The 15,474-nt window shown below is 40.5% G+C and overlaps 1 protein-coding gene across 1 annotated transcript in view; it reads right to left on the bottom strand.

Annotated features, from left to right (window-relative positions):
• The window catches only part of TNIP3 (TNFAIP3 interacting protein 3), a 157,073-nt gene extending 154,478 nt beyond the window's left edge, over positions 1–2,595 (bottom strand). Inside the window, exon 1 of the mRNA XM_045997403.1 lies at positions 2,545–2,595. Within this exon, the coding sequence (XP_045853359.1) occupies positions 2,545–2,595 (51 nt within the window). The remainder of the gene's footprint in view (positions 1–2,544) is intronic.
• Positions 2,596–15,474: the final 12,879 nt, after the last annotated feature.

The raw sequence follows: 15,474 nt of genomic DNA, 5'->3' as shown, positions 1-15,474 counted from the left end.
GTGAATGACAGGTTCGGAAAAGCAGTCAATCACTAAAATAAGTTTAAAGATTTTTAACATTCCACTGCTTGGTGCAAGGTACGTGGCAAAGCACAAAATCAATGGAGTGGAAAAGTATACTCTCCCCATTCAACAGCCAGAGTCACAGCACCATTGGCTCTTGAACAACACGAGTTTGAACCCCATGGGTCCATTTATGTGTGGATTTCTTATAGCACAGTATTATAAGTGTATTTTCTCTTCCTTATGATTTTCTTAGAAATATTTTTTAAAAGATTTTATTTATTGGACAGAGAGAGATCACAAGTAGGCAGAGAGGCAGGCAGAGAGAGAGAGAGGAGGAAGCAGACTCCCTGTCCAGGAGAGAGCCCAATGCAGGACTTAATCCCAGGACCCTGAGATCATGACCTGAGCCAAAGACAGAGGCTTAACCCACAGAGCCACCCGGGCACACTCTTCTTATGATTTTCTTAATAACACTTTCTTTTCTCTAATTTACTTTACTATAAGAATACAGTACATATAACATACAAAATATGTGTTAACTGATTGTTTATGTTATTGGTCAACGGTAGGTTAGGAGTGGTTAAGCTTTGGGGACATCAAAAGCTGTCATGGATTTTTGACTACATGGTGGGAGGCGTGCCCCTAACCCCCACGTTGTTCAAGGGTCAACTGTAATGTCTCATGGAAAGTGACGTGGATACATAATTTTGTTTTAGAGAGACAGTGAGGACCTGGGAGCTATAATTCAGTTGGTACTGATTATCTTCTTCAATTTCCCCCAGACCCTCAACAGAAAGATTGCTTTTTTCTTGTGGATCCACGTCACCATAGACATAAGTTCATGATAGCACCTTTAACATATTTAGTAAATTTCCTTCTTGAAATGCCTTCCTTCTTCCATATGATGGTAAAACCACGTTTATTCACCTTTGTGTTCTTGAGGTTTATCACAGACCCTGGCACACATTTAAAAAATAGTTATTGAATTAATTACTTAATTTTGTCATTATATACATTGAGCAAAAGAGCATAAACGAGTATAAAGAGTCTAAATGGGTTGTGCAAACTCTTGATCACAAGAAGAAAAACAAGTTGTAGATCATTAAATCAAGTTCATAAAGAAAGGAAGGCCTTTTACTATACATCTGTCTTTGAGAGGATAAAATAAAGATATCCAAAGCCAAAGACAGCTGGGACAGGGGGCTTGGTTTATTGTGAGCATATGGGGCAGTTACTCAAGGCTGGCTTAATCCAGACATGAGTGGATTTGCTGCGGGAGAGAAGGAAGCTTCCTTACAGAGAAAATGTGGTGAGGGTCTGTTAGGAGGAGGAATTCTTAAATGAAAAAAAATAGTCCTCAGACCAGATTTATGAGACTATTCTGTGCAGCCCTTTAAAAGAGGAAGTAGTTACTTAAATAAGAAATCAGTCTGCTGGAGAAAAAGAAAAAGGGGCATCGATTATATGTCTTTGTAGATAACGCAACAAAAGTATCTCTGAAAGATTGCATAGTGTTTATAAGCTAGGATTAAATAAATTTGTAAAACTTTGTTTTATTTAAAATTATTTTTTAGGGACACCTGGGTGGCTCAGTTGGTTGAACAGCTGCCTTTGGCTCAGGTCATGATCCCAAGGTGTTGTGATCCTGTCCCGCACTGGACTCCTTGCTCAGTAGGGAGTCTGCTTCCTCCTCTCTCTCTGCTTCCGCCTGCCACTCTGACTGCTTGTGCTCTCTCTCTCTGACAAATAAATAAAATCCTAAAAAAAATATTTTTTATACTTTTAACAGTCCATAACATATCTGCACATGAATGCAATTATCCATGTTTACTCAAACTCTTTCTTGTCAATATTAATCATGACTTCTGCTTTTTACCAAGTCATCACTTATTATATTTCATTAAACTAAAGTGGATTGTGCAAGATAGGGGAAAGATTTTTGAATCAGTAAGAAACTAATGATTAAAATATCAAATTCTTCTGAATTCTTCTTTTCTTCACAAGACTTATTTTCCCTGTATCCCAAGTCCAAGAAGGAAGAGATTAGAGTGGGAGAGAATTAACTTACTGTAATCCTCTCAGTCAAGGCTTCCGTACTTTTTTCACCACTGTCCTTAAATCAGCAAAATTTTTGCTGTGGAATTAGAAGCCAAGAAAGACCTCAAAGTAAGAGTTTGGATTGCTTAACAAAGTCCCAATTTCCTTTGGGTTTAAGTCTTTAATCTTTCCTATGGGGGGGGGGGGAACAAAACAACTTAGTCTCCCCTAAATTCCCAAATTTCCAGCAACAGTTTCTTGCTTTTAGCGTCCACTTCCTCACCAATTCATGTCTCCATTCACGTCTCAACCCACCTGGATGCGATTTCCACTACCTTCACTTCACCGAATCTGCTTTCATCATAATTGCCAAAATCTCCTTAGGCATTCTCGGGGATCAGGGCTTAAAAGTCAGTTTTCCTCACCCGTCCGACTCTGCATCTTTTCTCCTCTACAGAATATTTTCTCTCTGACTTATCATCCCTCTTTCCTGTCTCCTACCTCTGGCCCTGGCTTGGTTGCTATCTCTTGGCTGACAATACCCATATTCATCGTGGCAAGTGAGACACTGCCCACCCTGGCCCCCAGCCCTGAAGGAAAGGGCGTCACGGCCTACCAGACATAAGTACATAGTGGTTTCCCAAAAAGCTCAAGTTCATTTTATTCCTTAGGGCATACGGTGACATTACTGTCCACCCAGCTGACCAAACCAGAAATGTGGAAATCCTTCCTGGCTCCTTTTTCCTTCTTTGCCCATTACTTCCAATCAGTTATCAATTGGTTTTCCTTCCTTAACATCTCTTGAATCAGTCTGTATCTTTGTCTTAACCACTATTTGAAAGGGTCAGACTATTATTATCTCTCACCTGACTTACTGCCTCGGTTACTGACCAGCTCACCCCCAGCCTCAGTGAACCCCAAACCTTGTCTATGCTGAAAATAGGATTTTTTTTCTTCAATACAGACTTGATTTTGTTACATCCCTGCTTTAAGCCTTTCCACAGTTTCCCATTGTCCTCACAATAGAATCAGTAAGTCTTATATTGCTGTAAGGGACCTCATGATCCAACTCAAATTTGTCTCTGGTCTCATCAAATACCATGCCTGCCAAGCCATTTCTCACACAAAATTAATTTTTCCACATACTGAATGGTCTTCATTTTCTAAAATGCTTTCTCTTGCCAGGACTTTAAATGTGCTGCTTCCTTTGTCCTCCACACACTACCCTTCCTCACATCAGCTCAAATAACCCCTCCTTATGCTCCCCTTCCCGACTCACACCAAGAGGTAGCCATTCCCCATCTTGATGCTCATAGCTGTCTGCGTTTTTCCTAGTAGCACAGCACTTCTCACGCTATTCTGATTATTTTGCTTGATTATTTATCATCCCTACTTCTCTGTAAGTTCCTTGAAGGCAAGGAATATATCTTATTCCTTGTTAAATCTTCAGTGCTCATTAAATATTTGCTAAATGAATATAGACGTGAAGATAAAATGAAAAGATTGATAAGAAGCTAGATATATGAAAATGAAATTAAAGTCCTTTGGTTATCCTCTAAGAAGAACACAGTGCTCAATATCTTGAAGGCATCTATAAAAGTTCTTTATCTTACAACTCACAAAGGGTAGTTCAAAGAAATCAACCTACCTTTCTTAACCAACACACATACACTTAATGCATTCCTTTATTTTTTTTTAAAGGATTTATTTATTTGTTTTAGAGAGAGGATAGGGAGAGGGAATGAGAGAATCTTTTTTTTTTTTTAAGATTTTATTTATTTATTTGACAGAGAGAGATCTCAAGTAGGCAGAGAGAGAGAGAGAGAGAGAGAGAGAGGAGGGGAAGCAGGCTCCCTCCCGAGCAGAGAGCCCGATGTGTGGCTCGATCCCAGGACCTGTGATCATGACCTGGGCCGAAGGCAGAGGCTTTAATCCACTGAGCCACCCAGGCGCCCCAATGCATTCCTTTATTTTGTCTGCTTCCCAGTAAAATGTAACTTCCACTTTGATTCTCAATGTAAAAGGAATCTTGTGCATTTATCCACACTACCTAAGTTTTGTTATTGTGTACACTGAACTCTAGGGACTTACGCACAGTGGCTGTGTGGTGTAGTTACTTAGGAGCACGGACTCTGAAATGGGACTATGGGTTTCAGGCTTGGCTTCTCCACATCCTGCTGTGTGACCTGTGGCAAATTATTCAAATTCTGTGTTTAGTGTCTTCACCTGTGAAATGGAAATAATGGGGTTATTGAAACGTTTAAACCAGTTACTGGATGTGAAGCACTAAGAGCAGGATCCAGTAACTAGTAAATACGAGGTATGTATTGTTATTTGTGCACGGTTAATGCTTTCAACACTCCTTATTTTCAGACTGCAACTGCCTCTCTTACTAACATTCGTTAGTAACTCCTTGTGGACAAGTACTGTGGTCTAAACTGCTTTCTCCTCCTAAGCACCTAGACTAGGAGGAGGAGCATAGTAGTTCACTGAATCTTGATTGTGATTTAATTTGTAACCTGGGTGTACTCATTCACCAACTCAGGATACAAATATGTTCACACCTCTTGGTTGTGCACAGTTCATCAAGGCTCCTTTCCTTTGCTCTCAGGACTTATGCCTTCTAGAAGGAGCTTCATGTCCAAACACCAGGCAGTGCCTGCTGCATGGCTACTTGGATCCTGTATGCACTGGTGTCTGTGATTGCATTTGTGCAAGATTTCCTTGCTGGCCCTGGTCCCTAGCCAAGCCTTGATGGTGCCCAGCTAGGCTCCAAGATTTGACCTAAAGCTCAGTCACTGTCCTCAAGCACTATAATCTAGTGGAGGGTCTTCCTATCTTGAACAACCCTTGTGCAAGAATCAGCCCCAGGTCAAGAGCTTTGGGTCATCAGCTTGGATCATTCCTTAAGGACTTAAAGATGTTCTTTCGTGCCTTCAGGTTCAAGTCAGGGCCACCTCATTCCACCATTCCCTGTTTTCTTAACCTTAAATTGTAAGGAGTGTAGGTTGGGGGAGGTGTTTCTTTCCTTCCTTCCCAGAAGGTTTTTGGGCTTCTTCTGCAAATTTGTCCACCCCTTTCCTAAGTTCTATACACCAAAGGACAAGTCCATATTAAAAAACAAACAAACAAAAAAAAAAAAACCCAAAAAACAAAAAAAGCAGGGGCTCCTGCATAGCTCAGTCGGTAGAGCATGAAACTCTCGATCTTGGGGTCATGAGTTCAAGTCCCAATTTCGGCATGGAGCCTACTTAAAAAAAAGAAAGAAAGGAAAAAACTTTCCTCCTCCCCCTCCTTCCCCTCCTCTTCCTCCTCCTTGCTAGACATTCTTTAAAGGTTTTTTTTTTTTTTTTAAGATTTTACTTATTTATTTGTTAGAGAGAGCAGATAAGCAGGGGGCACATCAGGCAGAGGGAGAGAAGCAGGCTCCCCACTGAGCAAGGAGCCTGACATGGGACTCTATCCCAGGACTCTGAGATCATGATCTGAGCCACATAGGAATCCTAAAAGTTATTTTTCACAACCACCTTTTAAAATGCAAGATGGTTCTGATTCTTTGGAACTGCTTCTCACTTAGTTTTTAATGCATCATAGGAGCCTGCAAACTAGAAGACTATAAAATTCTATAAAACAAAAAATAAAATCCTCTATTGGTATGAGCTGGACCTGGCAGGGACTATTTGGGTTTTAGCAGTGTGAAATTAAAATGTAATTTTTGCCTCAATTCTGAATTTCCAACTAGTCACAATGTATATAAATGAGGACTTTGCCTCAAATAATATCTCCTCTGCCAGAGTCATGATGTCCTGACCCATTCACTTGGGAGAAGTGTAATAGTTGTTATTCGTCATATACCACACATCTCTGTCAAAAACACTGGCACTTCTGGGGCGCCTGGGTGGCTCAGTGGGTTAAAGCCTCTGCCTTCAGCTCAGGTCATGATCTCAGGGTCCTGGGATCGAGCTCCACATCGGGCTCTCTGCACCGCGGGGAGCCTGCTTCCTCCTCTCTCTCTGCCTGCCTCTCTGCCTAGTTGTGATTTCTCTCTGTCAAATAAATAAAATATAAAAAAACAAAACAAAACAAAACACTGGCACTTCTGAACATAAATAAGAAATGAGTTTACAATATCATGTTCCTGGTTTGATGACAGAGGTAAGAGAAGTATGGAAAGACTGTTTTCTGTTTTCATGATAGGCAAGAAAAAGCATGAATATGCCTTACTATAGAAAGAAGGGCTCTCAAAAACAGTGCTGTGTGTATACCTTTTCTCCTTGTTAACCACAGTTAAGATTCTGAGGTTTATCTCTGGAAAACTGCGTGATCATTTATATTTCCCACTGACATGCTTTTCTCCTCACTCTTCACATTAATGTTGAGGTCAGGATTAAGGGGGGCTGCCAGGACCCCTGAGAAAGCCAGAGAAAGAAGAGAGGATGGTATGTGGGCTGTTAGAGGGCACAGCTGAGCCTGGAGAATGAAGGGAGGAACAGAACAGACCCAGCGGCCATCTCCCACTCCCAAAGCAGGGATAGTGTTTTGAGGAAAAGAGACTGCTGTGTTTCATTTCCTCCTATGAAACCTGCTCCCTCGAAGTCCCTAGGCTATGTCCTGAGGTCCCTGTAGGAGAGGGCAGAGCCCTTCAAGAGTAGGTCTACCATTAATCTTGCCTCTTAGAGGTAGCCTTCTCTAGGCTACAGCAAGACAAGAGTAGTGATGCACAGTCTATCAAAATATTTTTAAAAAATCCAAACTTATTATAACTTATTTATTACATATATCAAAAACCTGGCCTGGTAGATCTAATCCTTAAGTTTTTTCATAAGGAAATTCCTTACCTGAGAGAAAGAAGAATGGGAGGGTCTGCCTCTTACTGTTTTGCTGGCTTGTGGGAGGAAAATGGGCATCGGAGCCAAAACAGGTAGAGTAACGCCATTTCCAGAAGTCCTATCTTTGAGCAGGAGTTCTGAGTGTAGAAGGCATGCTAAATAATTTTAAGGCAATGCACAGCACATGCGCGCCCGCGCACACACACGCCGTTGCTGCTCTTGCTGCTGCCACTACCACCAACAGAGACTTGGGATCCCCAACCGATTGCCACATGGCCAGAGTCAAGGTTCTAGAGGCCCCATTAAACTCTTTGTGGCACGAGTGTGTTAAACTCGTCTTGCGTTCTCTCAGGAGGGACGCGGACCGTAGCCAGTAGTCCAGGCCAATCAGCACAGGTGAAGGAGTGTCACAGCCACATAGGCAAATGACCCTGGATCCAAGGCCACAAGCTGATTTGGAGCCCAACCTCAGGAACAGAAATTGAGCCAGTCAGGGCCAAAGTAGGGCCTAGTGAGGAAAGAGGAGCCCTGAGAGAGCTGAGTTCATTTGCCAAAAAATTCAGCTTTCTGCGCCAGAGGTTGTACAGTAATCAGGTGGAAGGAACACTGGATGGCGACAGAAAAGGTGAGAGGGTTGCAGGGACTGATGTGGGGATCCCCGACATTCCCTCTTCTCTGTTGCTATGAGGCTATGCAGGCTCCCCACCACACACTGTTGGGGAATCTATCTGTCTATCTGTTGGGGTCTCCCTGTCTAGAGCACTGGGGTGAGGAAGGAGGCAATTACCGAAAAACTGAGTGTTATTCAAGAGAGTATTTATATTGTTAGATCAAACATGGTTTTCCAAGTTGGACCAAACGCTTTTCTCCACAGCTCAGGTATGTACCATCTCATGAGAAAGATCAAGCAAATTCTGAAAAGGAAGAAATTATATTCCGCTTGAACACCTGAGTTAGGGCACCTAGGTGGCTCAGTTGGATAAGCGACTGCCTTCAGCTCAGGTCATGAACCTGGGGTCCCAGGATTGAGTCCCACATCAGGCTCCCTGCTCAGTGGGGAGGGGTCCCAGGATTGAGTCCCACATCAGGCTCCCTGCTCAGTGGGGAAGTCTGCTTCTCCCTTTGACCCTCCCCCCTCTCATGTTGTCTCTCTCTCATCTCTCTCTCTCAAATATATAAATAATTAAAAATCTTTAAAAACAAACAAAAAAACCAAAACAACAAAAAAACCCCACCAAACCTGAGTTATTCTGCAGCTCTGCTACACTTGTTTGAAAATACCCAGAAGGCAGTTTCTATGCTCTCTTAAAGTGACTAACTCTTCATAGGCAAAAAACGTCCTCGGTGGTTAACTGATATGCCCATTTCCCCCAGTGAACATTATGGGAGACCTTCATCATTGACTACCATTTATTTCATATGCTCTAAATTTTCTTCCCTCTCAGATGCATCCTGTTTGCAAAGGAACTAGCTGTACCAGGAAGAGAAGGATGTATCTCCTAGTTCCACTCTTTCATCAGTCAAAACAATGCAAGGAAAAACAACATGTGTCTTTAACAAAAAAAAAAAAAAAAAAAAAAAAAAGCAGTCTTCAGCTACTTTTCTGGTGGAAACTGACATGACAACTCTCATTTGTGGGGCTGATCCTCAAGGCAGAGCCGGCCTAGGGCGGTCTGTGCTGGTTCCAGGCCAACCACAGCTCTGTTACTTGGGGAACTTCCGGGCTGTGGTTGGTTGCTCCTTAGTGATACGGGCTGCCCGATTGCTGTGACTTTAAACTTCCACGTATGAAAACAGAAACCCTGATCCCTTAGTTATATTGTCAGCGTGCTTCTCTTTTAGATTTTTCTCAAAAATTTTGTTTTATTAAAATTTAGTTCCTGGGGCACCTGGGTGGCTAAGTGGGTTAAAGTCTCTGCCTTTGGCTCAGGTCATGATCCCAGGGTCTTGGGATCGAGCCCCACATCCGGCTCTCTGCTCAGCAGGAAGCCTGCTTTCTGTCCTCTCTCTCTCTGCCTGCCTCTCTGCCTACTTGTGATCTCTGTCAAATAAATAAATAAATAAATAAAATCATTTAAAAAAATTTAGTTCCTTCAGGCAGTTTTCATTTGAAACAAGGTCAAAGGAATAGATTCAGTACAGACCTACACGGTGTTCACTTCTGTATCTGGTTATCACAAAGTGTTTAAGAGTTGAGTCATGAAAAAAAGTCACATGTTTGGAAAATTATTTGGGGGGGGATGACATGCTCCAGTAATTACATGGTTATCACATTTTATCAGGGCTTCTTTTATGTGTAAAGTTATATGTATAAAATTAAGTATGTGTTTTCCTTCTTTTCTTTATCCCAATAATAAGTAGCTAGTTCTCTTTGAATGAGATGTTCCAGGCAATTCAACCTTACTAGATCATGTAATTAGTGATGACTATTCACTCATCTATCCTTTGTGGACTCAAAAAATATCTGCTGAGCACCCACTATGTTCCAGACACATGGTAGGTAATGGACCCTCAGAGGTTAACAAAAGCTAATCCCAGGCTTTGAAGAGTGTAAGTAAGGAGAAGAGTATTCCAGGAATGATCATGAACATTGTAGATATGTCATTATAGCCAACTGGTGAGATATGTAAGTAATATACCAGCTTGGATGAAATGCCATCTGTGTCCACGAACCAAAGATTTTGGTTCTGAACAACTTGTACATAAAGTTCAGAGGTTAGATCTGAATCCATGCCATAACCCCAACCCCCAGTTTATGGATGCCATGACAAACCATTTCAACTAATTTACAAGATATTTTTAGAGAACACAAAAGAAAATTTTGTTGGTGTTAGGGAACAAAGAGTGTTGGGGCAGTTCCTCCAAAATATCATTGTCCAAAAAACAATCCAGGTGACCATGATGTATAACGAGAATGATCCAAAGTGGTGTTTTTGTTTGTTGCCTTTAGAGATTTTCCTTAATTTTGTCCCCCTAATTCTCTCTAATGCCTGTCCCTTCTAGCCACAATGCCTCCCTTACTTTTTAATTACATGTTTGCTTCTTGCACTCCTATGCTTTCTTCTAACTCCACGTTCTGTAGTTGAAAATCCATTTTTAAAATTCATCTATCTCAGTGTAACAGTATTCATTCTTTTTGCACAACACCCAGTGCTCCATGCAAAACGTGCCCTCCCCATTACCCACCACCTGTTCCCCCAACCTCCCACCCCTGACCCTTCAAAACCCTCAGGTTGCCCCAACCTCCCACCCCTGACCCTTCAAAACCCTCAGGTTGTTTTTCAGAGTCCATAGTCTCTTATGGTTCGCCTCCCCTCCCCAATGTCCATAGCCCGTTCCCCCTCTCCCAATCCCACCTCCCCCCAGCAACCCCCAGTTTGTTTTGTGAGATTAAGAGTCATTTATGGTTTGTCTCCCTCCCAAAAAAAAAAAAAAAATTCATCTATCTCCCACCTTTTAGGTTTCAGAGTCTTTTCCCCCCTAAACCCTTCTAACCCTCCCTCCACTGACTTGAGCAGAGAGTGAGGGGCACCAAGATTTAACCCCAGTTCTCCCGCTGTCTGGTTGTGTGACAGCTCTGGACAACTTCCTAACAATGTGGGGTCTCATTAGCCTGATTGGTCATGGGGAAGGAATCTGAATCACTGGTCTCCAGGCCCCTTTCTGGTTTTCTGATCTCATGGTTCTATGAATTTTCCGGGAAGAGTAAAGTCCCTGATACTTTGTTAATGTTTTTACAGTCATTCTTTGACATTTCCTAAATGCATCTTCCTCTCATTCTTGGGGTGAGACTTACAAACACAGTGCTCTCAAGATCTCTGTGGTCCTCAGTCTTGGGGCTGTTTGCTCCCCAGGGCTGAAAAAGAGAAAGGAGGGCCTTCCTAGAGACTTGAAGACACATGAAAATATTCAGTGCTAAAACCCATGGTTTTTTCACTGCCTACTTAATGCTATTCTCTCTGGTTTTTTTATCTGTCCAGAAATAAAGGCTCTAATACATACCAGGAACCATTTCCTGATACAGCCACCTCTGCCACAGGAGCTTTGAATGGAAGATTTAGACCTCAGACTGCCTGTGTTCCTTTCAATCTAGCCGAGATGTTTAACTTTCCATCTCTGCTTCATCCTGCCTCTCAGGTCTCATTAAACCAAAGCATCCCCTAGAGCTGGGCTCCTCTGAGGCTCAAACTAGTCTCTTGGATATACATAGTAATCTGAGGCAGAATCTCTCCTTCAGTTTGAAAACTTTTTCCCATTTCCCCCAGTGAACATTATGGGGGACCTTCATCATTGTTGATTTTTTAAATCCAAGTTCTCCTGAGGTCTTTTCCACGGACTGATTTCTCTTCCACAACTTCTATAAGCCCTTCTATTTCACATTCAGGCCACGGTTCTCAAAGCCTTAATTTTTCTGCACGACCCTAACAGACCTAATCCCAACATTAATCTTGATGGATGCATAGATAGGCCCGTAATGGAGCCCCAACCCCAGAATATCTAGGAAATGTGAGCTGGACCCTGATGTGGAGACACCTGGCAGAAGCTGAGTCCCAGGCAGGCTCAGACATTCTGATACAGTTCCTGAAGAACATGCTCAGGCATCATTCCCTTGTTCCCAATCTGCAGTTAGATTCATTGTCTTCCTCTGTAAGATTTATTATCTATGTAATAGATTCTACTTGTCCAACTAACGCTCATCAGTTATTAAGCTACAGTTTGCCCAGGCCTCATAAAGATATATGGGATAGTTTACAAGGAGGCAAAAGACATCTCATATCTTCTAGTATTTTTCCAAGATCTGAGTACGGTTGCAGTCAGAGTGACCATACATTCTAGTTAACTGGGGATAGTCTCAGTTCCTGTTTGTTCTCCTACTGTCTTTATGAACAGAGCCTCTTCTCATTTTCTGAAGTGTCCCAATCTAGATAATAAATTATACAACCCACCTAGTTTTGGCATTGTGTAGGTGTGCTGCCGATGTGTGGCTAAAATCCTACCTTCTCATCTCTGCATGTTGCTAAAGTGACCCACTTAATTAATGTTGAATTAAACAAATGACATATTCACTCCTATTTCTAAAGCATATTTGACTTGTGATAAAAAGAAAACTAGTGAGATGGGCCTTGCTAAATCGTAGTGGGAAAAAAAAGCTGAAACTTCTAACAGTAGAGAATTGGTTAAAAATAATAAATCATTCAGTTGAATCTGTTCATGAGAAGATTAGATAGGAATTTTTCTGATATAACACAAGCATGACTTGCTATCTTTCTCACCTCCCCTTGAAACCTTACACACACTCACACACAAACCTGAGCAGGTTGTCTATGGATGTTTATAGAGACTGGTAGATAGCTCTTCCTGAACCATGTTCATCAAGGAGCTACATGTATGATCCACTCATAGCATGCTTCTATATGATGATGAAATTAGGAGCTAGTTCCACCTTTGTCAGAAAAGTAAGCCATTCAGTTGAAAAGACAAATTTAAAACTTTGATTCAACAAGGGTAAATCAAATATTTGAGAGAGTGCAGACTTTGCTTAACTATGATATAAGTAAGTGATTCTGTGCAACTTAGTCCTATCTTTTGGGAAAAAGACAGCTTTCTGGTAATGGCCTATGTTACATTTACAAGAATTCTGGAACACACCAATGTCAGGAGAGATATGGCTGTGTATACTGAACTGGAAAAAGCACGGCCATTTACTATTAATAATAATATTAATAATAGCTAAAATTGCTTGAGTTTCCTGAATGTAGGACATCACACTAAACACTTAATGGGCAGTACTTAATTCAATCCACAGCAACCCTGCATCTGATATGCTAGAGAGACATTGTGGGATCATACGTGTGGGAAGTCTCAACTGACCTATCAATGTAAAGTAGTAATAATTTGTTCATGGATTTTGCAGTGATACATCCTTATGATTCTTTGCTTCAGTGCTGGAAAGTATTCTCATGAGTGTAGATTACTGTGTGTGGAGGTTATAAATTATTTGTAGTATCAGAAGGTAGGTAAATGGAGTGATAATAGGTAGGACGGAGTAAAGGTTTTCCCCATACACACCATTAGATGATAGCTGACAGGTTGCTAGTTTAAAATGCTTGAATCTGAATGTAAGGACTGAAATATTAATCAGAGGAAAACTGTGTGTAGTATTAAGTGAGAATTATATGTCAAGACAGAGAGCTAGAGTTTAAGGAGGTGGGTGGATATTACTGGAAACCCTCAGAAAAATCCCCTACATGGGTACTGTCTTGACACTGCTGTCTCTGATTTTTCCTTCTAAAGAAACAAATGTGGTTCAACACGCTGTCTCTTTTATCTATTGTTAAACAAGGTATGCCATATTTTCTCAAGAGCAAAGCAAAGCAAAACAAAACCAATTATTATTACCTGAGGGAGATGAACAAATAATTTCTGCAAATCTATTTAAAATCTGTTTATAAATCTTGTTTGACTGAAATTTTACATATATATATATATATATATATATATATATATATACACACACACATATATATAGTAATGGACTCATAATCAAAGCAAACTTATATTATTATATGTACCCTAAAGGGCTATAAAGGGCAAATAATCTGGGGCCATTTCTCTTGAAGTTCAAAAGAATGTTTCTAGGTCATGGTGACCCTAATAGAAGAAAGGATGTCTGATAGTGAAGGCATATTCTTTTAAAGTTGTTTTTTTTTTTTTAAAGATTTTATTTATTTACTTGACAGAAAGAGATCATAAGTAGGCAGAGAGGCAGGCAGAGAGAGAGAGAGGGAAGCAGGCCCCCTGCCGAGCAGAGAGCCGGAAGCGGGGCTCGATCCCAGGACCCTGAGACCACGACCCGAGCCGAAGGCAGCGGCCCAACCCACTGAGCCACCCAGGCGCCCCGGCATATTCTTTTATTAATCATTCCTGATAGTAAAGGTTTAATAACATATGTTGAAAAACAAAGAAAATGAGCCTACTTTACTTTAAAATGTATGATGCTGTTCTAAAATGGGCTCAGGGACTGAATCCCCTAGATTAATTTCCCTTCCTTCCCTACAGTTAAATGGGTCTCAAATGTTTGAGGCTCCTTTGAGTACAAAGCACATGTAACATGTTCACTTTTTAGAGGAATATCAGTTTATAGCTAAATAAACCATTCTGGCATTAGTCTATACATAAATAATATTTGTGTAGCTCATATGGTTATGAAGCGGTTAAATAAAAGAATAATATTTGGGACATGAGAAGTAGAATTGATGAATTGGGAAAGGAAAAGAATTCTATGTGAGCCATAATTTCCAAAAGAGAGAACCCTTTTCATAACGGGGCAAATCAGAAGCTTCACTTTCCCTTTTTGAAAGCAAACATTAAAATAAATGCTCTTCTTGCCACGAATAATAAAGCACAGAGAGAAATATGGTCATAGAAAAATAAAGTTAATCTGGACTAACAAGCTGCAGATAGCATTTACAGAATATATTAAGCATGAACAACCTTTAAATTCTAGTATTTCATGCTGTGCAGTGGCTGGAACACAGAAATTTTCTCGAAACAGTTTCTCCAAATACTATTCTCAAGAGGTTACTTTTCAACAACTTACAAATAGAAAGAACTCTGAATTCTCTACAATTGAAAGATATCTTTCAATACAGGCCTCATAAGGGGTAAATATTATAAAAAACAGGATAGAGTAAGAAGTACTATTAAAAATCCCAGATGAACTGGTGGATGCACAGACCTCAGAAGAAATAAATGATACAAGAAACGAGAATCTAAAAGACTATAAAAACATAAAACAGTGGTTCCAAAGGGAACATGAGATAAAGTAGTCAGTTAAGTACAAACTTAGAGAAAATCCAGAAGTTGTGGTAAAGAATTAGGACTTTAAGTATCCAGGATTAATCAGTTAAAGAAAGTTGAAGTAAATATGGAGAAAACAGATGAAAGGATAGTGGATTGGAATAGAGAATTAGAGTCTGTAAGAAAGAATCAAACATTCTAGAAATGCAAAGTACGGAATTTGAAATTAAGAAATTTTTGATGCGCTTAAGAACAGGTTGAACACACAAGACAATGTTTGTAGACTCAAAATGGGTCAATAGAAAGTATTTAGGAGGCACAGGCAGCCAACAAGAGTGGAAGAAACCAAATGCAACGTATAAGAGATATGATATATCATTAAGATACCTAACAGGCACACAGGTGGAGTCCCAAAAGGAGAGGAGAGGCATTGGGACAAAAGAACTATCTGAGGAAGTAATGGCCAAAACCTTCTCAAATCTGGTGAAAAATAACCCACAGATTCAAGAAGTTCATGGATTCTAAGCAAGATAAATACCAAGAAACTTCAACTCTTACTCTAAAACTAATAAGAGAAAATCCTTAAAACAGAGGAAAAAAAACACATTATCCTTAAAAACTATTTGCTAGAAGGTACTGTTAAAGAACTGAATGAGAAAAAAACAACAAAACCCTCTAACCTAGAACTCTATACAGAGTGAAAATATCCTTCCAAAAATGAAGAAATAAAGACTTTTCATATAACCAAAGCTAAAAGAATTGTTGTTAGTAGACCTGTAATAGAAGAAATACTAAAGATTGC

The sequence above is a fragment of the Meles meles genome, chromosome 2, assembly GCF_922984935.1.
Source record: "Meles meles chromosome 2, mMelMel3.1 paternal haplotype, whole genome shotgun sequence".
Classification (NCBI taxonomy): Eukaryota; Metazoa; Chordata; class Mammalia; order Carnivora; family Mustelidae; genus Meles; species Meles meles.
Note: the sequence above shows the minus strand (reverse complement) of the source record. Positions and strands in the feature narration are given on the sequence as shown.